General features: G+C 34.2%; 2 protein-coding genes across 3 annotated transcripts in view; both read left to right on the top strand.

Moving 5' to 3' along the window:
• The window catches only part of LOC120338112 (uncharacterized), a 95,397-nt gene that overhangs the window by 15,199 nt on the left and 57,550 nt on the right, over positions 1-22,648 (top strand). The window contains exons 14-40 of the mRNA XM_078115382.1: positions 3,436-3,572; positions 4,291-4,409; positions 5,017-5,125; positions 5,900-6,047; positions 6,119-6,246; positions 6,754-6,885; positions 7,289-7,412; positions 7,746-7,940; positions 9,363-9,529; positions 10,126-10,204; positions 10,286-10,356; positions 10,795-10,930; positions 11,979-12,096; positions 14,658-14,762; positions 14,982-15,086; positions 15,650-15,764; positions 16,334-16,460; positions 16,718-16,850; positions 17,739-17,812; positions 18,135-18,338; positions 19,051-19,182; positions 19,962-20,131; positions 20,268-20,431; positions 20,959-21,105; positions 21,369-21,502; positions 22,050-22,248; positions 22,402-22,481. Coding sequence (XP_077971508.1) covers positions 3,436-3,572; positions 4,291-4,409; positions 5,017-5,125; positions 5,900-6,047; positions 6,119-6,246; positions 6,754-6,885; positions 7,289-7,412; positions 7,746-7,940; positions 9,363-9,529; positions 10,126-10,204; positions 10,286-10,356; positions 10,795-10,930; positions 11,979-12,096; positions 14,658-14,762; positions 14,982-15,086; positions 15,650-15,764; positions 16,334-16,460; positions 16,718-16,850; positions 17,739-17,812; positions 18,135-18,338; positions 19,051-19,182; positions 19,962-20,131; positions 20,268-20,431; positions 20,959-21,105; positions 21,369-21,502; positions 22,050-22,248; positions 22,402-22,481 — 3,552 coding nt within the window. The remainder of the gene's footprint in view (positions 1-3,435; positions 3,573-4,290; positions 4,410-5,016; positions 5,126-5,899; positions 6,048-6,118; positions 6,247-6,753; positions 6,886-7,288; positions 7,413-7,745; positions 7,941-9,362; positions 9,530-10,125; positions 10,205-10,285; positions 10,357-10,794; positions 10,931-11,978; positions 12,097-14,657; positions 14,763-14,981; positions 15,087-15,649; positions 15,765-16,333; positions 16,461-16,717; positions 16,851-17,738; positions 17,813-18,134; positions 18,339-19,050; positions 19,183-19,961; positions 20,132-20,267; positions 20,432-20,958; positions 21,106-21,368; positions 21,503-22,049; positions 22,249-22,401; positions 22,482-22,648) is intronic.
• Positions 786-2,552, top strand: LOC120346526 (uncharacterized). 2 transcript variants are annotated; one of them, XM_039416301.2, is made up of 3 exons: positions 786-1,740; positions 1,818-1,839; positions 2,152-2,552. In XM_039416301.2, exons 1-3 carry the CDS (start codon positions 1,561-1,563, stop codon positions 2,187-2,189), a joined length of 240 nt encoding a protein of 79 aa, XP_039272235.2. In that variant the 5' UTR covers positions 786-1,560; the 3' UTR covers positions 2,190-2,552. The 2 variants fall into 2 exon arrangements, with proteins under 2 accessions (XP_039272235.2, XP_039272230.2); XM_039416296.2 differs by having other exon boundaries at positions 1,818-2,552.

Here is a 22,648-nt window from a genome sequence, read left to right as displayed (position 1 = left end):
AACATTCCAGACCTCATGGTATACACACAGCATTGCAAAACGTCTGAAACGTCGCGCATGCGTCAAACCGGGAGGATTAGGTTAAACCTAACAATAACTACTATGGCAGGGTTTCTTAATGTATGATAGTATCGAGACTCGAGAGAGTCGAAAAATAGGCCACATCTAAGGTATTTAACTCCTTCGAAACAAATCTTTAAATTCCATTAGACTGGATTATTGTGGCATACGCATTTCGTTTGGCTTCATCTCAAACAAAAAAATGGAAGATTGCATTATAAGTGCTTTTCTGAGAGTTTTAACTGCCGAAATTCCTACTACACAGGACTTTGGTGCCGCTACAGCTTGGGATGGGCAATATATAATATCCAGAGGATTCAAATCCCACAAGATTTAACATGAGAATTCGCAACAATTTTCTCGCTTTGGAGTAATCAATTATTGATTGAGCAGACATCAAAACTATTTTTTCTCGCCTGTGCTAGCACATAGATACTTTTTTGTTTGATTATTTGCGTCTTTCTGTCAGCTTGAGGAAAGTGATCGTACCTTATTAATACCAAAAACATTGATTGCTTATCACAGGACACCCTTTCATTTAACTCCAATAATGTTAATAATATGCGTTAACTTCAATAAAAACATTGATCGAATGCTACGAAACTTAATAGCCCTAATTTTAAAATAATGATATTAGTAGCTTATCAGTAAGAGCATTTCTAGAACAAATTTTGCAGTTTTTCACAATCATATTTTGTTTGGTTATCATCTTCAGATCTTCAATGATGGGTGTCTTGATTTTTATTCAAACAACAATCTTTATAGTTGACACTCGCTAATGATGGGTGGTAAACGCCCAATTTGGCAATTCCGGTTGAAGTCCTTCTGAATCTCAAGTTAAGAATCGGACTCCGAAATTCCAATGGAGAACTTGCGTCTTAGACGGTCTTTTGTGCTGTTAAGATTTACTATCAACATATTATATACTTTTGAATGGAGTTACTTCAATTTCTCGATCTAATTTTGAGGCACAAAATGCCAGAAAAGCTAAAAACTTCTAATGTTTGTGAGCACTTTGTTTTAAAGTTCCAAAGTAAAGTCAAGGGCTACTGCAACATCACAGGAAGTGTTTTGGGGGGAAAACATGTTTCTGTTGGACTTGATCAAACAAGTGGCACTGCTACCTCGCTTTTGCCATAACCTAAGCAGCTGAAATTAACGTCTTATTTTCCAACTCCGGTCACACCTGCGAAATTCAAGAAGATCACTGAACTGAGTTTGAATAGGCCTACTATAGAAAATAATTTGGGACCGATTGGTTAAGTGGAGTGGGAAAACTAAACAAAAAAATTAATAAAAAGTTAGCAGCCAGATACGAAATGCCAAGTTGCCGAACACTGACAAGAAATACCAAAGGGAATGTTTTAAACTGTGAAAATCATATAGGGAAAGAAAATGTAAAATATGCAGCATTAACAACAGATCTATGGTGCAATGCAAAAATGTAACCTTTACTTGGCATGACTCTTCACAATATGAGTGGAATAATGTTTCCACAAGATGAAATTCTACATGCAATATGCTGCTGACGTGCTGAGACTCTGCTGCTTGCAAGCGTGTGTTCATCAAGTGCTCTGCAATGGGCTCATTGTGGAACTGATATCAACGTCTCCTTTGGAGTTGAGAGACATCCACTTTGCACTAATTCAAAATCTTGTAAAAATGCTGAAACCTATTGAGGTAAGGTGCGACTAAAAGAAACATAACTTGGGTCACATAATTTTATTTATAACGTATATATATTATTTTGTTCACAGATCGGAACAGATTACCTAGGAGGTGAGAAGTATGTCTCAATAAGTGGCGTAATACCATTTTTCAAAGTATTATCCCAGACATGTCTTGCGAAGAAGATTCACAAAGTTTGGCATTATTCAAAACAAGACCAAGATTTTGACCCAGATTTAATAGAGATTTGGGTTTGTTTTCGACCAAAACTAACCTCATATGACATGAGCATTACGACTTGGCTGAACCCAAGCTACAAGATGTGCTATTTCAAAAAATTAGCTTCTATTCGAGTACCAAGTTTCATTGTAAAAAAATAACTTTTACTGCTTCAATTTTTTACAAAGTTCTTATTTTTAATAGATAAAAGGCAATGTGGTATCAGAAATGATCACCATTAAGCAACAGCAGTCGAAAGCTTATGATGAATGTTTCGGCAAGAATATCAACAATTGTCTTAAATGGCATCAAGAGTTTGCCAAAAAAAATCATTAGTTGACCTATAATGGTTGACCTATGAGTCGTGGCGATGAAAGCAGAGACACAAATGAACGAAATGATGATGAAATTGCTAGTGTTTCGAAAAAAAACAGCATCTTATTTAAAAACAAAAATTAAACCCAACAACTTAGATACTTGGAATGGGGGAAGAGTAATGCTGCTATTACACCTGTTCGAAAAAATCGCATTGAACTGATTGAGGTACTCACGTATACCTGCTACATCAGCATCCTCTGAACGATGCAGGATTGACTGCTACTAAATTAAGATCACGCCTAACTGTAAAACATGTGGAGAGTTTAAATGTTTTTCAAAAAAAATTTTTGTATGCGAATTTCTCAATTTTATTTTAATTTTTACCATTTCGTCCAATTTTAAAAGGTTTCACATTGCAATAAAAAAGTTTTAAAATTCAGATTACTGGTGTATGTCCTTGATTTAATCTGTTACAAACTATTATAATTTTACATTTTTCGATGTTCGAAATTTAGGTCGCGCCTCAAAAAGTAAGAACTACTATACTATGGTATATTGATATGTAACCATTGAGGACCACACAATGACTTGTTAAAGCATTGCAATTTGCAATGTTGATAATGCAACAATGCTGCTACAATAACTTAATTAACAGCAGCAGCAAGTTTCTCATTAATGCAGACATTGAATCGATTATATATGACCCACTTCCCAATGTTCCTTTTCGAACAAAAAAATATAATTGTTGACCCATTCACGGAAAAAGGTTTGCCATCCCTGCTGTAACGTTGCCAACATCTGGTGACTTTACTATTGATTGGTCTAAAAATTTTGATACAAAATCATTAATGCTACAATATCCACTACTATTAGTAGTACAATGTTAAGAAGAATTTGTCTTAGCATAGCCAACAAGCTCAATCTGGGTTGAAAATCACTAGTCTGTATTGATTATAGTTTATATTTCATGTCTTTTTTTTATTTTTTAGGGTGCAGAAATCCATATAATTTTCATTAATCTCATAAATTACAAAAGCTGCCTTTGAACTAATTAATGTCACTCTGCAGCACCAAGAAACCCAAAATGCCTTCATCGCCTTTCTTATTTGTATATTTCTTGCAATAAATAATAAGGATGAAAAATGAAATGGTTCATTGTATTTCAATTAGGTATTGCAGAAGATTTTAGTCGAATGTCTATGCTAGGCCATCAATTCCGTTTTCATTTTGATGGAACTGCTGTTGGATCATTCAATCCATGGAAGGAAGATTGTATTATAGGTGCCGGTTTTGATTACAAAGGAAAGGTATTAGAATATATATAATATACATTTTTAACAACTGAAGAATAGTGCTGCCTTGAAATTTAAATAATTCTAGCAGCTGTTTTTTATAACTTGGCTTGGGGGTATGGCACATCGTGCTAAGTGATAGGATTGCATGGCCCCTCGGGTCACCTTGCTGGTTCACTGATTAGAATCCTGTGGGGGATAATTGTGTGCAAAAAGATTGCTGAACTCCTCGTCGCAGGATGGTTTGCGTACCCACAGGGCGGTTATGGCCTTCTCCACCATCAAGTCCATGTATATAAAACAATAATCCCAAACCCACATGGACTGGTACCCAGACGAGAATAGCCATATAATTGGGCCAATTTATCGACTTTCAATTCCTCCAGGATAAATATGTAAATGGAATGGTCTTATGGAATAGTAGTAACTTTGCAAAATAGTACTCCTTTCCTTCTAATTTAGATTTCTATATCACTGTACAACTCGAAATTAGTATATAGAACAAGTAGATATTCAAAGGTATAAAAACTATTATGTCCAAGCTAAAAACAAGCTTTTGGCATTTTCTGGTCTTATGGAATAGTAGTAACTTTACAAAATAGTACTTCTTTCTTTCTAATTTAGATTTATATATCACAGTACAACTTGAAATTAGTATATAGAACAAGTAGATATTCAAAGGTATAAAAACTATTATGTCCAAGCTAAAATTAAGCTTTTGGCATTTTCAAAGGTGAATGTGGCTTATTCAGGAGTAAACAGCAACATGTTAAAATGTCAATCATGGTCATCAAGCTCTCCTCATGAAACAAAACATAAGCCCTTAACTGATTCTGATCATAACTATTGTCGGTAAGATATTATTTCTTATTCCAGGAATATATTTCTTGTGGCATTTCAAAGCCAGTTCATTGTAGTAGAACTAAAAACTTATTGGAGAAACTTAAAATGGGAAGTTTTAATCTCCACTAATTGTTATTCTTCATTTGAATTCTTTTACCCATAGCCACAGAATTTGAAATTTAACTTTTCCATACTCTCTTTCTACGATATTCTGCTTGCTGTAAGGTACCATGGATTATTACAAGGTGACCCCCAGAAAACAGAACCTGATCATTTGAACATATTTTTGAGAAAACAATTCTTAACGAAGCGTCTTAGATTACTGAAACCTTTAGATACAATCATGTACAAGTTAAAGTGTCAAACATATTTTTTAATTTATTATATAAGGTATTAGGAAATGTATGGGTTCTGTTTGTTGGGGATCATCCTGTAGCTTCCTAATCAGTCATCGCATCTGTGCGAATCAGAATCAGTAAATTGATATACTGTCCCTCATTTGTTGTTGACTGACATTTTTGTCACCTTACACCGGCGCGAAGAGAGCTAAAAAGTTATTACCGGTATCTTATTTTGAAGAACAACACTGGTTATCAAATTTGTCTTTTTATCACAGCAATCCAAATCTGGATCCACAAGGTCCCTGGTGTTACACGCTTGATCGAAATGTTGAATTTGCCTATTGTAATATTCCTCAATGTTCTGAATTTCTTACGCCATTTGAGGTCAGTTATGTCATTTTATTGTTGTTACTTTTTGGGTTAAGAGTTACTTATTTTATAAACTGTCTTTAGAAATGGATTGATTCAATATTCAGAGGATTTTCAAATTGATAAATGAAGTATCGAGGGTTAAATCTGTGTCCCTTTATCTCCCAGAAACTCCCACTTTTTTCAGAAAAATATTTGAGTCACCAAATCGTGTTTATGAACCATACTACGCAACTGGTACTGGTTTTGTATGTAGACTGTAAACCATAAACCACTACCTGATCCATACATTAGGTGCACTAGCTTTTAAGGCACATGATTGATTTTTGATAAAAAGTCATTCAAAATGCAATGCACTTTGTGGTCTGTAAAATACAGTATTTTATTTTCACGAGTTCACATATAATATTCATTAGACCTATATTCTGTCTTACGGTATTTGATTTGAAAATAAAAAGATACCGGACTTCGCCCAACTTAGGTTATACTCTTAATTTTAGCTTTTAATTGTCTATAAGTTTTAAATGATATTGCATAGTCAGGAAATAATGAAGGCCATGCTTCCAAAAACAAATAACAGGCTAGCTAATCTCATACCCGACCTGGACTGGTAATCGGACAAGAGGCCGTCGTTCTTCATTTGATTAAGCTGTCTTATCGGCTCTCCTCTCCCCCAGGATAAATATGTAAATCCTATTCTACCCCAACTCTTCTCATTCTTGTTGGCATCTGTGGCATTTTGACTTGACTGTGAATGGAAAAAATCAAAATACAAGTTTTTATATTTAGTTGAACAAAGAATACTTTCAAATAGCACAACATGAGAGAGGTTTTGTATCTGATACAGGAGTAAATAACAACATCACAAACACAGAAGATGGTATTGCAGGAAAAAAATGCTTATCAAGCGGTGGAGTTAAAAATTATGGACCATCTGGTAATTGTTCCATATACAAACACATTTGATATTAGAAATGAGTTAATTTTACAAGTATATTTGTATATCAGGAAAACCGACAGGGAAATGGCTCAAGCTAAAAAGTTGTGATAAATTGACTGGTGAAGGGAGTATTTCTGAGGATCAAAAATTTGTTTGGGACATCAGTAGAAGAAGAATACTTCATGTTGATTCCATGGCAAGTTTCCTTGTGTGGATATCTGACGTAATACAACGCTCACTTGTGCCTTTTGCTCCGAACAAAGCCAGATAAAAGTAGCCACTGATGTCTTACAATATCTTAAAGAATCGCTCTACAGACGTACTTTGCTGTCGAAGTTATCCAATCCATATAAGTGTGCATTTTCATATATCGCGTTTGGAGTCATTTGGTGAAAGGATTATAGATAGCAAGCCAGGTTTCTTTTTACGTAAATCGTTCAAGAATAGAGCAAAATGGTTTGGAAAAGGCATATGAATTGCTTTCTGCAAATGCCGCAAAATTGCATTAAAGAAAATTGTTGAAAATGTCAGGGGGAAGGGCATGTCCCCTCAGCCCTCCATGTCTATGCCACCGAGTCTATGCATTCAAAACAACTGGTTAACTATTCTCATACATGGATTAGACAGGAAGCCATGGTTTGCTATATGAATTAGCCGCTTTCTTGATTATTGTTTTCTGTGAAACATATATTTTGTCGTTTAGTTGTGCATTGCAGCAACTTCTGGGAAATCTGAATCCTCTGTATTTCTTGATACATGCAGTGCTGAGAAGGCAACACAGAGATGGAGAACAGAAGATAATATGGTTTTACTAGATTATTTTCATGTTGATGAGGTTTGTACCTGCTGCTTATTCTTACTTTATCAATATTTTTTAAAGAGGTTTGTTTTGGTATATTAACTAATATCTCATAATATTTGTCATTTATTTATTCAGCTACTAAGTACCGGTATTCAAAATTTGGAGCGGCCACTTCATCTGTGGCTTACAGCCATTGAATAAATAATAAAATGAAATAAAAAGCTAAAAAATCAAATTTATTGACCATCACAAGTAATTTCTTCATAATTGGTCAAGAACAGTTTTAATTGGTGAAATTAAAATTTATAGTCTTCGGCGTGTGTGAACTTTTCTTAAAGAATTACTTCTCCAACCACCCTATGATCACTTATTTCGAACATGACACTAAAGGTTTTATCTGACATTATTTGTTACCATTAACTATCTGTTTTTAAAGAACGTACACTTGGACATTAATGGCAATGATATGATTGTAAGCAGTGTACTTTTACGCTCATTCTCTGCTTCTCGAGCTGGTGGACATTTAGTTGATTGGTTAGGATTAAGAAAAGCATACGGAGGTGAAAACGTATTTTTTTACATTTGTATTTATATTTATTTTTGTGTCAGTTTTTTTTTTCTCTATTTTTGACTTGTTTTAAATCTTGGTGTCGAAGACTCATGAATGATGACCAGTTCTGGTCCTTCATGACTTTCTGTCAGTTGCGATGAAATACGGTATTCTAATGTATAAAACCTCGTGTCTGAATCTGAATTATTTGAGATGTCTTGCATGACGAAATAAACTTCTTTTCTTGTCTTGTCTTTTTCATGTAATTTTATTATAATTTTGACAATATTCGCTGTTTTGAAAATTATACCTCAAAATTAATTCAGCCATTGTGTTGTTACAGATGAATCCTTTGAACTTTATAATTATGGTCTGGATAAGTGCTTGGCTCTGGATGTTGGTGACAAATTGGGCAAACGTGGTACATTGTTTGTCGGTGAAACGGCATATCTGACTATGCTTCCCTGTTCTGCTACTCCACGATTTCAATGGATGCGGTTTCCTGCATCTCCAAACTTATTGCTCCATGTTCAGACATGTGAGAGATTTTTTTTTATGTATCATAAGGAGCTTATAAATGCTGTTTGCCGAGTTTCAAATGTCAAATGTCAAATCATTCAAATTTTATATTTTAATGAGATGATGCATAATAATTCGAGGATTTGAAAATGAAGGGGGCCCAGGTTAAAACAATTTTTATTCGAAAATATTACAAAGAATAAGCCCTTTTCAAGCTGATATCTGATCATAGTTTGGAGCAGTATTCAACAGTGTATCATCATATACAGTTAGAGTTCAAAGCTCAAAAAGATGAGTTTTTCTAATTTTCTGACACCGATTTCAACTTTCGTCTTTTTGGGTTAAAAATTTTCAAATATACCAAGTCAAAACCTTGATGAGCAGTTTCCTTCTTTGAAATTGCAACTCGTATTTGTTTTCAGATTTATTGCATACATTCCTTATATTTGAACCTGTCTAGTGCCAATCAATTGTAATAAGCTTCCAAAGGAATATATTGGAAGTCAAATCAACTCATAATTTCGAGATGAATATGAGATGAAAAATTGCATGATCACAGGCTTCTATTTGCATCCACCTCTTTTATTATGAATTGATTATCGTAAATGGTTAACCGACTCTTTTTCTGCTTGACCTGAACTGATAACAGGTTATCACATCATGGTTGCTATTATGAAACAGCCTATTTTACCATGTTTCCCCGAAAATAAGACCAGGTCTGATTTCAATTATCCTTCGAAAAATACTACTAGGGCTTATTTTTGAGGGATGTCTTATATTTTCATTTAACAAAAACAAAATTACGAAGTAGAGAATTACGAGATTTAAAATGTGAAAACCGATACCCGTTTACTGTACTTATAAATAACACCTTTTCCTCTCTCACGCACGTGTAGGAGACATTTCTTGCTATCGACTAGGTCAAAAAAAAATTCGTGCTATTGGCTAGGTCTTATTTAAGGGGAGGGCTTGTAATAAAATCTTTATAAAATTCAGGCTAGGTCTTATTTTCAGGGTAGATCGTATTTCCAGGGAAACACGGTATATCCCAATTAAAGGAATATCTCAGATTCTGCGATTTTGAAATTGGATTATTTTACAGGTTGCCAAAGTAGAAACTATTAACTTATAATTTATATTATGGGATTGTCATATAAGTGCACACAAGGGCGCATCCAGGATTTTCAAATGATGTAGGGGTTAAAAGAAACTCCCAGGCTACTGATAAAACAGTTGCCGCAATTCTACCACCCATGGCACATACATGCATGCGAATTTAATTTTTAACCAAGAAAACCATAAATATTTTATTTCTGAGCTCTGATGTCGAATGCTTTTTTAGAAATTTTGGAGCAAACTAGTAAGAATACTAGTAATTATGAGTTGCTAGTCTTATTGAAAAAGAAACCATTCCTTTATAATATTGTTTCTTCATTCTTAGCACTGTGCTTGTCTGTTGATACCAAGAAATTGGGAGCAAAAGTTTGGCTGAAAAAGTGTTCAGTTCAAGATAATTCACAGTGGTGGACTTGTTCAGGATACAAGGGACAAAATATTGCTCTCCAATCTGATAGGAACTTAGTAGTGGGATCTCTTAACATAAGCATGGTATTTTTTATTTTTCTTGCATTATCAACTAGGAAACTCCATCAGGAGTCCATCACCTTTATCGGACACGAAGTGTACATATGGATCATTTTGTTAATATGTTGTTGTTATTGTTAGTCATTCTTTTCTTCTTGTTCTGAAAAAATCACTTTTCTTATCAATTACCAGACCAATTGCTTTAAAATTTTCATTGGTGGAGGATTGTATTTTTCACTAGAGGGCTATTACTTCAAAAATTTCTATGCTGTAATTTATTTTTTCTGTGCGATGTCGTCATCAAAATTAAAAATAGTGTATTTTGTGGCATTCCTTGTTTGTGTCAGTGGTCAGGCGAAGTCGTGATAACTGCAGTACCGGTAGTCTACTGTGACAGACCTGCATACCTCCTTTTGCCTGTTGTTTCCATATTATATTTGAGCATCGCTCTTTTTTTTAGTATTAGAATACTATTATTATTTTCTGCGAGATCTTTATTGTTATTACTTTTTTAACGCAAGCAAGAGGATTTGGAGAATAATTGTTTTTATAATTTCAAACAATTATCAACTATGATATCGATTACTGTTATTTTTTTCAAAATCATGTTTGTATTTCAGAAACTAAGCTCGTCATCAGAAGATAATACTTTATGGATTGCTTGGGGATCAACCAATAGAACTACATGCCAATTTAGAGGTATTGGCATTTATAGCCTATGTATATATAATTTTTGCTCAATGTTTATGAAAGATTTACAATTACTGATTTTAATTCTAGTTGCGAGTGGGGATTTACCTGTAGGAAGTAATTTTGCAATCAAGAACCGACGTTCTCCAACATGTTTACTTGTAAGTTTTTATTTAAGATGGGGATATCAGGAAATAGCATACATTTTGATTTGGGAATATCATTTGAAACATTTAACTGTCCTATTAGCTCTCATTTCTGCGCTTGCTACAATTTGTAAATATATACACTGTGGTCTTTCCTGATTCTCTTTTCACAGTAAAAGAAAATGATTTCAATCTTATCACACATGGCATTTGTTATATTAATATCTGCTTTACTATAACAACATTGTTAAAACTTATTTCCTATGTTGTCTTTTACAATGTATTTGAAGTTTTAGATTTAGAAGACTTTTAGGATGTATTAAGAACAGTCCAGTATTCGGTTATGGCATGTTGTGCAAAGGATGGGGGCCAGAAAAGTTATTGCAATATGTAGAAAGCTGGATATGTGTGTGAATATAAGGCATTGTCTTAGTTAGCATTTGCTGCTTTTAGCCTGATAAAGTTGGAAATCTTGTGATGAAAGATTGTGTGGAGAAAGGAAATAAATCAGATGAAGTTTGGAGTTTCACTCGAGCACCTACTATGATTCGTCATATTAAAACAGGAAAATGCATTCGAGCTGGATCTGGTAGTTGAATTTCATTTGTGATTCAGATAGAGCAGGGGTGGGCAATTACTTTTTTGAGTGGGCCAGTTACAAATAATAGACTAGGTTACTGGGCAGAAGGCTTAAAAGTCAATATGGAACTATGAATAAAAAACGTTTTTTTTACAAATGAGTTGCGTAACTGGTAATGTTTAACAAACATCTAGTGTACCAAGTGGCACAATGATTACTAGGACTGACATAGCCTACTGCATGCGTCCAAACGCTTGTTTGAATGATGTTCGAAGCTGCTCGTGCTAATCCTTAGACCGCTTATAAGTTTAAAAATTGAATTCTTTGCTAATATGGATGTGTGAGTATGAAGTATATGGGGCTCGTTTTCGAGATTATATTCAAAGCGTGGGGAATTACAATATTTATTTTAACACTTTGGTGCGCCGAATCCGGCTCGCATCATGAGTAGCTTATACTTGCATCTCAAAAAGGGAGGTGTATTGGCTATCAAACTGCAATTTAAATTAGAAGGCACTATACCTTCATTGATAAACAGGAATATCAAAAAAAATCAGCTTCAAATTTGCTGTAGTGCGTGTAATGATGTTTTTTGTAGGTGTGTATGTAGCAATTCTAGTGAAAGGAAGTTTATGCTCAGCTGAAAGTATAGTAAGATCTCAGGGATAAGTTTGTTAAAAAAGAAAACAAAGCAATGTGTTTTTCCCCTTCACTTTGTTAAGTCTACCATATAGGGTTATTCACGGGCAATTTAATTTTTTTTTAAATATTTATCTTAGCTCTCCACACAAATTGGTTATTTGTAGTTTCTAGAAAAACTAACAAATAGAGGAAGATCTATCCATGATCTTTCAACAGTTTGATAATAATTTCAAGATAAATTTTTTTATGAGAGAAATAAATGAATATTCTTAATAAATAGCGTTTATAGCAGGATGTAGTGTTGAACAAATATTTCTAGTCAATATGAGAAATGTCTGTCTAGAAGTTTGTTTCTATAACTTGTATAATTTTAAAGTAGAATATTATAAAACTTTCGTATTAACTGTTAAATTAGCAACCTCTGGAGGAACGATAATGAGCTATAGATGCAGCACACAGGATGCTTTACAACATTGGACAATATTTTCAACATCACCTAAACATTACATTGACGAGCATAATCATTATTACAGGTACGCTATGCTGTTTCATCAAATACTGGTTTTAGACATTTTTGATCATTTTATCCAGATCGAATTTAGTGGTGCACTTGATCTCAAATAAGGTTTGAAATGCAGTTAATTTTCTATTGCATGGGGTTCCCAAACTGGGGTACATGTATCCCCAGGCATACATTTTAACTTTTTAAAATGTGCGATATCTGTGGGCCACCCTCTATTGTCATTTAATATCACTTCACTCAAGCAGGTGAATACTGTGACAGCGAAGCCTGTAGTGTCAACCTTGATTAGATCGACTGAACAGATGGGGCGACAACAAAATGAGTGTTACCAATTTGGCGTCCCATCTGTGCTGTCGACTATATAAGTTGGCGAAGAAAACGATGAAAGAGAAGACTGTGACTTACCAGTAATATTATACTGTTAATAAATATCTCAGAACTTAAGACTGTGGCACTTCATCTGACAAAAAAAACTTAAAGGAAGTATAGCACACAGTACAAAGACGGTAAAGGGAAGGAAGAATGATAGCTGCCGGTACGATCCCTGCATTTGGTTACCCTATGACAAGAACAACCGTTATCTGATTGGAGTCAGATCACACCGGATTGATCAAAAATTTCTGATTGGAGTCAAGAACCCGAAGGATCATCATAGACAAGTGAAACCCATGTACAGTAATGGAGTTAGTCAACGTGGTCGATGTCTGTATCGATAAGCAAGTAAGAACACAATTAGAAACTCATGTTCACAAACGTGACGAAAGATTGAAAAGAATGCAAGTTTAAATCACATTCATAAACGACATTTGATGACTTTGCACAGAGTTTATTCCTTTGTGTCAAGATGTATTGTTCTAACGCTGGAATACTCTTTGCTGCGAAGAACTACACGGAACTGTCCATTATTGATGACGTGAAATTAAAATTTGCGTTACCCCTCCCCAAAGTTAGTCGAACAGGACGCGGTGACAAGCGTCCTCGATAAATTTATGGACAATTGGGAAATTGTTAGCGAGCGCATATCGAACTCGGAAAGGCAATAGCTCAGTGCTGTAGTCTGGGCTACGTTAGGAGGAAATAGGGCAGCTATAACATTTGGAGATCTCCTGCTATCGATGGCACGTGGAAAAATGAATGTTACACTTGTTCCACATTTGCATTACGACTGTCTGTTTGCTGGCAAGTACACCGATGAGGGAAATGATCTCTCGAATGTTCTTATACGAAAAGCATATACTGGCGCCTATTTTATTGAACATTATTACCTCAGCCGACTGTTCCCTTTTAGAACCGGCCAAATTTGTACAAATACGTAATCATACTGCACTCTTGCACAAGTCAACGCCAGAGTCGCATAAATGCGAGGTACAGACCAATTAACTTTTACGTCAATTGTTTACTTTACCTCAAAAGGCGAATCACGAAAATTCACTTAGTCGTGCGAATACAGCGACAGCGGAGCCTGTAGTGTCAACCTTGATTAGATCCTCTAAACATATCTGGCAACAACAAAATGAGTGTTAATGATGTTACACTTTTTGGCGGCCCATCTGTGTTGTCGAATATATAAGTCCGCAAATCGCCACTAAAAAAAAAAACTATGAGGGAGAAGACTGTGACTTAATATTATACTGTTAATAAATATCTCAAAACTCAAAACTGTGGCACTTTATCTGACAAAGAAAATTCTACGGAAGTATAGCACACAGTACAAAGACGGTAAAGGGAAGGAAAAATGATAGCCACCGATACGGCCCCTGCAGCTGTATATTAGATAAAGCATGGGGATATTCTTTAAAAAAATTCAAATATTCCTTGAAATAATTTTTATCACCTGATACAAATAAATTTAAGTTCTGAGTTTAAGATCTCCTTAGGAAGTCAAGCCTACTTTTGCAGTTCACATACCTAACTTATTTTGTCCAATCACAGCATATAGTACAATTTTGGGGGTACACAAGCGATCTCATTAGGTTTTTCAAGGGTACCGATGAACAGAAGTTTGGGAAACCCTCCTCTATCGTAATACTGCCATGGAACCAAATCATAATCCACTAACATACGGTTTATTCCACACAATTTTATTATTTAAAATAGATAGGATTTTCATATTACCCCAGAGGGAAAAAGAAAGGCGACCATCACAGCCTCTCGTTTGGTAACCAGTTCATGTCGAGTATGGTATTAGTTTCACCAGCTATTTGTTTCAGATGAAATGGACTTGGTGGTGGAGTGAGCCACTTAGTCGATCATTGGTAACATGAAATTTCCTACATTGGCTAGGAGTCCGACAATCCTCTTGCACATAGTTATCTCCAACAGGACTCAAACCTGCTACCCATGCAGGGTAATCAAAGATGCGATGACAATCGTATTCCTAATAACCATATTCCGTGATGCGCCTACCACTGAGCTTAGTTTATCAATTTTGATACTAAATTGGAAATTAGTTCAAGTATTATTGTGTTCATTGATATTTTTTTGTTGCATTTTCTCAAACTGCAATGTTTGCTATTTTATTCTCACAATTCAGTACTGTAAACGTCAAGTTTTTGGTTTCGTGTATTTCAGCCTTCATCTGGTTATTAATCCTAGTCTTGCTATAGCTATTGATGGAAGAACATCAGCTTTAAAATTGCGGGATAGTACTGCTGTGCACTGGGATGCATTTGGCGGGTATGAAGTCTTGTAATATGATATGGAATTTTTTATTGAATCACTTTACAATTTTATTCAGTATGTGGGTTTTTAAATAAAAAAAAAAACTGAAGTTGATAATTGGGTGCTTTTTAAAACCAACTTGAGAATGGCTTGGACCCGAAATGGTTTGATTGACATGAGGGCGCTCAGCCACTATAAAAATCTCGAAATAATTTTTTTAAATCTTTTATTCAGGTCAGGAATTCGAAGTTCAATTTTTTCCAAGACAGATTGTGCTGTGCATACTTCATCTGCAATATATTATGGTGGGACTACAATGGTTACAAAGTACGGTCGCAGGTATTGAAAAAATTCGCGATTTTGGGTCACTACTGCCTGGACATACTGAATTACCATAGTTCTGTATTCCAGGAAAATGAGAACCCACTATTTTTCATGCTGGCACTTTGAATCTTTTTTTTTATCTCAAAAATCAATTGTGCACCTCAATCATAATCAGGCATGCCTAATGTATTGATCAGGTAGTGCTTTATGTTTTATTGCCTACACTTAAAAGCAAAACCGGCACTTTTGTTTTATAAACAAACTGCCATCTTAAGCAATCAACTTGCGTAATCAATCAATGTTGCGCTTTATAGCCGTCATTGTATTGAGATACATTTGTGTGTCAATAATCTTGAATTTATGAGCAATTTTTGTTTTTATATTTTAAAAGTGAGGTCATTTGAGGGCCACAAGAAATTTGGTCCGCGAGCCACAGTTTGCCAACCCCTGTTGTGCCTTTTTCAATTCTTTTTGTCATGCTTTATTAAAAATATACAGTCAAGTCATTACAGCCATAGATTCTCTGCATCATTTATATTCACATTTAAAATTCACATATAAATATTTTGCTAACTCAGATGTGTTCAATGGACGGATACAAGGTACGGTTCTGTATTTCCAGACCTAGAAGAAAATTATTGTAGAAATCCAGGGAGAGCAACAATGGAACCGTGGTGCATTGTTCTAAATGCGGTATAGATATTTATCATTCAAAGTGTGATAAAATTTTGCTACTATTAGGTGGAAAAGTAATAGCGAAAAAAAACTCATTAGCTAATGTCTAAGTGAGCTTTAAAAAACTACCACTAAAGACTTCACCAGATTACTAGCGTCGGTGCACATTGCATCTAAATCAATTAACACATATGGATCCCAAACATAAGTTTTTATTATCTGGAATATCTCCTTTTTAATCTGCATAATGTGCACCATGAATAATACTCACGAACTATTGTTTAAACCTGTCTGCCTTGTACCCTTGAGGTACCGGTAATAATTACATAGTATCAAAATATCAGAAATATCAACTGTTTTGAAATATTGGCGTATCGATATTGGGGTTTTTCGTTGGTATTGGATCGGTATTGGCGACAAAAGTGGTATTGGTACATCTCTAGTAAGTACCAGTACATGGCCTAGTATAGGGGATTGGAAAATATGAATAATCTTAAATTCTATATTCCAATGCGTTCATCAAAGTTGAAGGTTTTTCAATGCCAGTTTACAAAAAAAATTTGTATGTGACACTATGCACTTTTTAGAATGGTATACAAACGAAAGAGGATTGTGGTATACCAGCATGTTCACCAGTGAAAGTGAAAGTAGATGCAGATGGAAAATGGTTGCCAAGCAGTGGACAAGAGAAGTTACCATACATATGTCAATCTGGTAATGTGGTAAATGTAGAATTGCCTATTTCAATACTCTCCCTGTTATTTCAACTATGTATTCCTAATCAGTGTTTTCATTCTGATATTTTGAAATATGCCTGATGTGATTTTCACATGCAAAAATAAAAATTAAACATGAGGAGTCCTATTAAAGTGCATATTAATTGTCGTCCCAAAATGTTGTGTCCCGCTTGCTCCACATGTCCCATGTTTCCCAAATATCATTTTGCAATATTTGATGACTGTTTTCTTCAGAGCCAGAATGTTATCGAGGGATAGGATTAGATTACATTGGATCATGGAATGCAACAAGAAAAGGATATTGTGCATTTTGGAAGGATCATAAAGAATCAGGCTTTGAAAAAAATTATTGTAGAAATCCTAGCAGGTTTTTATAATATTTATTTATTCAATGCTACACAGACAAAAATTAATGTTTTGACTAGGTTTTTGTTATATTTTTAAAACGTCATTTGTGTAATTTCCCATGTGGTAATTAATAGGCCTATACATCGTTATATATTAATATTTACCCTTATCCTCCTTGCTTGTATAACATTGCTGGTCTGATCTTGACAAATCTTTTAGATTTAATAACATTGATTAGTCAAATTAAATAGTCAAATTTTCATGGTTCTTGTGATTTCTTGGCCATGTTGAAAAACTGAATTTCTATATTTTTCATCAATTGGATATGTATATGGGCAAAATATTCGAATAGACAATGTGACATAATAATATTAAACTTTATAGTGAAAATACCCATTTTATTCCGAGTTCATATTTTCATGATCTTCACGTTGGGGCCATTCCGATTTAATATACTCTACAATGATTATCCTATACTTTGATATAGTTCGTGAATCGTGATAGCTGTATTCGGCCTCAGCAATAAACCTTGAATGGATAAAAGGTGTACATGCAAAAAATGCGAAATTTTCAACAATTGTGTCCAGTCACAAGTTCACAGGGTTAATATGCAAGCATAAATAGTAAGGGCAATCACAGCTTCATTGAAGATTGAAATCAGAGTCGGATTGAATAACTTATAGCACAACTGTCCCGATTGCACAAGACCGATACTTGTGAAATCGGGAGAAGTGGTGGAATTTTGATTTCCAACATAGAGATGTTTCTCCAGATTTTGGAAATTGTTATCATTTTGAATATGTAAAAATACCATTATAAGAGGAGAAAACGCTGAAACATCATTGACATAATTGCCGAATCCTATCTATTTTTAATAACTAATCCACTACATTTTAAAATATTTCAGTGCAACGTCTGGGCCATGGTGTTATACTTCCAAGACTAAGACAAGCAGAGAAACATGCCCGATTCCTAAATGTCGTGAGTTGTTTTGGTGTTTGTTGAATTTTGTGTCTTGATAGGAAAAGTCAATTTGATGGAGTTTTAGTGTGTTTTTATGATTAATATACAGGGTTTCAGTATTGAGTATTCGTAACATGGCAATGAAGAACAGTTTTACACAATAAAAGTTTTTATATTTGTTTTGATATAATACCTATTTATCCTTTTTTTTTATCCTCTCCATCACTTTGCTGGAATACTGAAAAGTCCCCCGTTTTGAAATTTTGTAATAATATCCTAGTTATTCCATCATCTTGTAAAATTCAATACCAGTGCTCCTATTCTACAATTTACATTGTAGACAAAACCTGCAGAGGAACTCCTGAAGAAGTTTATCATAGTGAGGTGGTTGAATTAAAAACATCGGCATCTGTGTATGGGATTGAAGAGAAAACATCCATCACGAAGCGTTGTCACAAAGGCTATTGGATTGGAAAAAATGAATATAACACTGAAAGTTTTTGTTCCGATGCTAAATGGGTTCCTGAACTATTGCCATGCAAAAGTTGGTACTAAGTTGTATTTTGAAGATGTTTCAAAAATTTAAGTTAAAAATTTGTCTTATTAGTCAAATATTTATGTATTTTTTCTGTGCAATTCCATCTATTTACAGTGAAATATGATTACCCAATCAGCCTTACTGAACAATTATCGTATGCTCCAAGGCTTTTTTATGACAAGAAAAATCTGAGAGCAATCATAAAAATTTAGTATAGTCTATCTGAAACGAATTTGAATAAACTAATTTACAATAAATTGCAATGAAATCTTCATTTATGAAAGCTTTAAAATTTGAGAATTTTTCATGTACAGCATACAAACACTTGAAAAATATATGAGAGTGAAATTTTTGGGTACTTCACAATTTGAGAAGTAGGACAGGATTTACATATTCATTCTGGGAGAGAGGACAGCTGATAAGATTTTCAGATAAAGCACTCTGTATATTCTGTTCGAATCATAGAATGATACCTTATCATATCTGTAGCTCATCTCGTACAAACAATCGATTTGTCTGCAACTGGCTAAGTATTCCCATACATGACATGAACTGGTAATTGGACGAGAGGCCGTGGTTCGCCATATGATTATACGGTTTTCTCAACTTTCCTCTCCCCTGGGATAAATATGCAAATCCTATCCTATACTAATTGTATCCATATTAAATTAGTATCTGTGAATGATGGCTGTCAACATTTTGGTATTTTCTCATTCAGTGGTTACTTGCTCAGAATTCAGTCGTACAGTAGAAGGTGCTACACTATCAGCATCATCATCTTCATTATATGATCAATATACTTATTTTACTTGTCACACTGGAACCCTGGCAGGACCTGGGAAATCTAAAGGTTTGTGTTTTGTTTTCCATACATGTTTTTAGTTTTAAAAATTGTATCCTCACCAGGATTTGTGATTGGTTTAGTCTCGCAGGTACGTGAACCACTTCATGGTAAGGAGTCCAGCAATCCTCTGGCACAATATTACGATATAAATGATATGCAGGGTAATCAAAGTTGGATGGCGAACTTGCAACATTTATTCCATATCCATCTAACAACAACGAAAATGTCTTAACTACCTATTACATATATTATGAAAATAGCAATAGAAACACACTGGTTTTTGCAACTATTGAGAGCTTTTTGCACAGGGCTACAGGAAGCAGGTAACCAATCATCATATTTTCTAAATCCTAGCCCAATAGTCTTCTTTACGAAACTTTATCTTCTGGTCAATCTGCTTATTCACTGGATTTAAAAACCTCATCCCATATAGCTGAATGTGCTGAAAAGCATTTTCTGTGTCTTCACCCAATACCGACTTTTTACAGTAGGCAACAGGAATATCATCTGTACACTGACAAAGGTTGCACGTCACACTATTTAATTTGCAAATACTGTATAAAAATTACTACTCCGACTATATATGCAAAATGAGCTCTTTTCAACAATGGATTCCGCCTAATTATAAAATTTTGTTCTCAACGACTCAAGTTGTATTGTGTAGAGTTTAAGAACCTAATCAATATCAACTCGCCAATTTCTTGATTAAAATAAAATCAGGGAGATTTTTTTTTTACAAGTGATGACAGATTTATCTTGACTTGTTTATTTCATTTTCTTTCCAGTTTCCTTTCGTTGTAATGAATTTGGGGATTGGGAGGAAGAAGATCCTGAAGAGCAGAAATGTGTGAATTCATGTGATGAGGGTTGGACTCAATTCCGAGAATATTGTTTCAAAACATTTCCTGATCAGAAGCTCAATTTCACTGATGCATTGGCATATTGTCAAGATCTGGTAAAATTTATTTGAATAATTTATATCATTGTTTCTCATCCATATTTCTTATCCATTTTTTTTCGAAAGGAAATACTTTTAAGTTGTTTAGTTCTACTTTATTATATATTTATAATATACTTCTAATGCATTTCAGGATGGAACATTGCCAGATATAGATGATAAAATAATGTATGATTTTTTACGTGATATCATATGGGAATCTGATGTACCAAGTAAATTCACATCCTACTGGACTGGTATCAGAACAATCTGGGATAAAAAATCTGGTGCTTCTGATATTACCAAGTCTCGATTTAAGTAAGATGTCTTGTCATTTGTATCTAAAATAAAAAGAACAATTTCCCTTTTTTATTTTTCAAATATTTTTATGCAGGTTGACCCCTAAAAACACAGAACCCATGTCTTTCGAAATATATTGTAGAGAGAACATAACTTTTATATAAAGCGTACTAGATTACTGAAAGTTTTGGGTGCAAGCATACACAATGATAAATTCAGATGTAAATCAGTAATTTTTTTTTGAGTGATTATGAAATTTATGGTTTCTGTTTTTTGGTCACCCTGTGTTTTACAGTATTTAATACAATAAAGTCTATAGCAGATGAGAATCATGGGCCCAGCTCTAATCTACACAATACAAACTAAGTATCATAAGACTTGCTGAAAATATGCAACAGAAAAATTTTCATGGATTCAGACATTTTCTAATATCTGTGACCCACAGTCTGCTTTTCCATAATAAAAATATAATTTTTGACCCATTCAATGACATCCCTTATATATAAGAACATAGAAATCTCTCGCTTACGATCTTAATTTCACAGATCAATAAACTACATTGATGATCCAAATGCTGATGAAGAAGCAGGAATTGGACATTTACCAATGCTTTACATAACTTTCAAAATAATGCAATTCTCTCACGGTCGAAAAACCCAAGAATTCATGGACATATTACCATATGATAGGAGGTGAGGCATATAAGATTCATTAAATAGCATTCATTTTTGTTATAATAATTTAGTCTTTGTGGTGTGGATGTGATTACAAAAAAGTATACATATTTATTTTACTATCATAATTTTCTCTTTACACACTCAGCACACTTTTGGTACAATCATACGCAAATAAAAGTGTTTGATAAATTTTTTTCAAAATATTTAAGAAATTTATGTTTTTTCTTTTTTTGGGTCCCCTGTATTACTTGTGACCACTTTCTGTTTCTTCTATTCAGATGCATGTTTGGATATGACCACACTGATTACATAGTATCACGTTCATGTAGTGATTACATGCACAGAAGAATGTTGTGGACATGGATAACACCTTATCATTTATATCATGTTGCTACTAAAAAGTGTTTAACTGGTATCTATATTTGTATTTTCAAAAGAGTAATATAGAGGTAAAAATCCTTCAAGTTGAGATATCTTTTGATGGCCATCCATGAACACTTCTCTATCAAATATTGTTGCTCCAGAAGTGTATTTACCAATATGGAGGAAACTAATCTTGTTCGCCTACTTTACATCAAGTTGTTTAAAGGGATTAAAACCTATGGGCAGGGGGTATATTCACTTGGCTAACACAGACAGTCCCGAACTCGTAATAGAACTAAAATAAGGAAACCGGAATAAAATTATGGCCTAACCCAAACTTGGTACATATACTACGGGAGTACCGAAATATTTTCATTAGTGTGAAACTTCTTTCTTGTGATTCAAAATTAATCTTCCAAACTGGAAAATTTAGTCCATTACTACTTGCACAGAGTATTAATCTTTGGAGTAGTATACAAAGGTAGCAAGTTTGTAACTAACATTGAATGTTTCGTAAAAGACTGCTTTGCTGACTTTGCATGATCTTTGTCTGCTCAAAAATTGCTGTCGTGTTACCAGTATGTACTAATTTGCAGGATCTCAAGCAAACTCAAAAACTGAAAAAGACAAAATGGTAGCAGCTACTTTAAAGAAATGTGAAAGAAATAACAAAAATCAATATATAACTTGCAGAAGACATGGAAGTGCTTCATTAAAATTAAGATTTAATGAAGCAAGTTTTTTCGCTGATGATGTCCGAGAACAAGACTGGGATAAAGTAGTCATGGGAGATGAGTATGTCATTTTATCTCCATGCTACTATCATCAAAATTTTTTGTTTTTGTTTGGATAATCATTTGTAACAATTGTTTTGATTAGTCTTTGTCATTGAGCTGTCCGCTTATATTCTACATTGCATTATAATCAATCAACGTTTTTATTTCTCAGTGAGTATGGTAACAACATGTCGCATTGGATTATAGATGAAAGAGAGGTGGATGTTTGTCATTGGAGTTTAACAAAAAAAGGTTTATCAATTTTGTCAAATTTTTTCTCCAAATGAATACCATAAACCAGTGGTTCTTAGTCTTTTTCTTGACACGCCCCAGTAATGGTGGGCATAATCTTTTGCGTCCCTCCATTTTTAGCTCAAATGCCGATTTTGTGTATAATGACCAGCGATAGGTGAGAATGT

Source organism: Styela clava, chromosome 1 (assembly GCF_964204865.1).
Source record: "Styela clava chromosome 1, kaStyClav1.hap1.2, whole genome shotgun sequence".
Classification (NCBI taxonomy): Eukaryota; Metazoa; Chordata; class Ascidiacea; order Stolidobranchia; family Styelidae; genus Styela; species Styela clava.
Note: the sequence above shows the minus strand (reverse complement) of the source record. Positions and strands in the feature narration are given on the sequence as shown.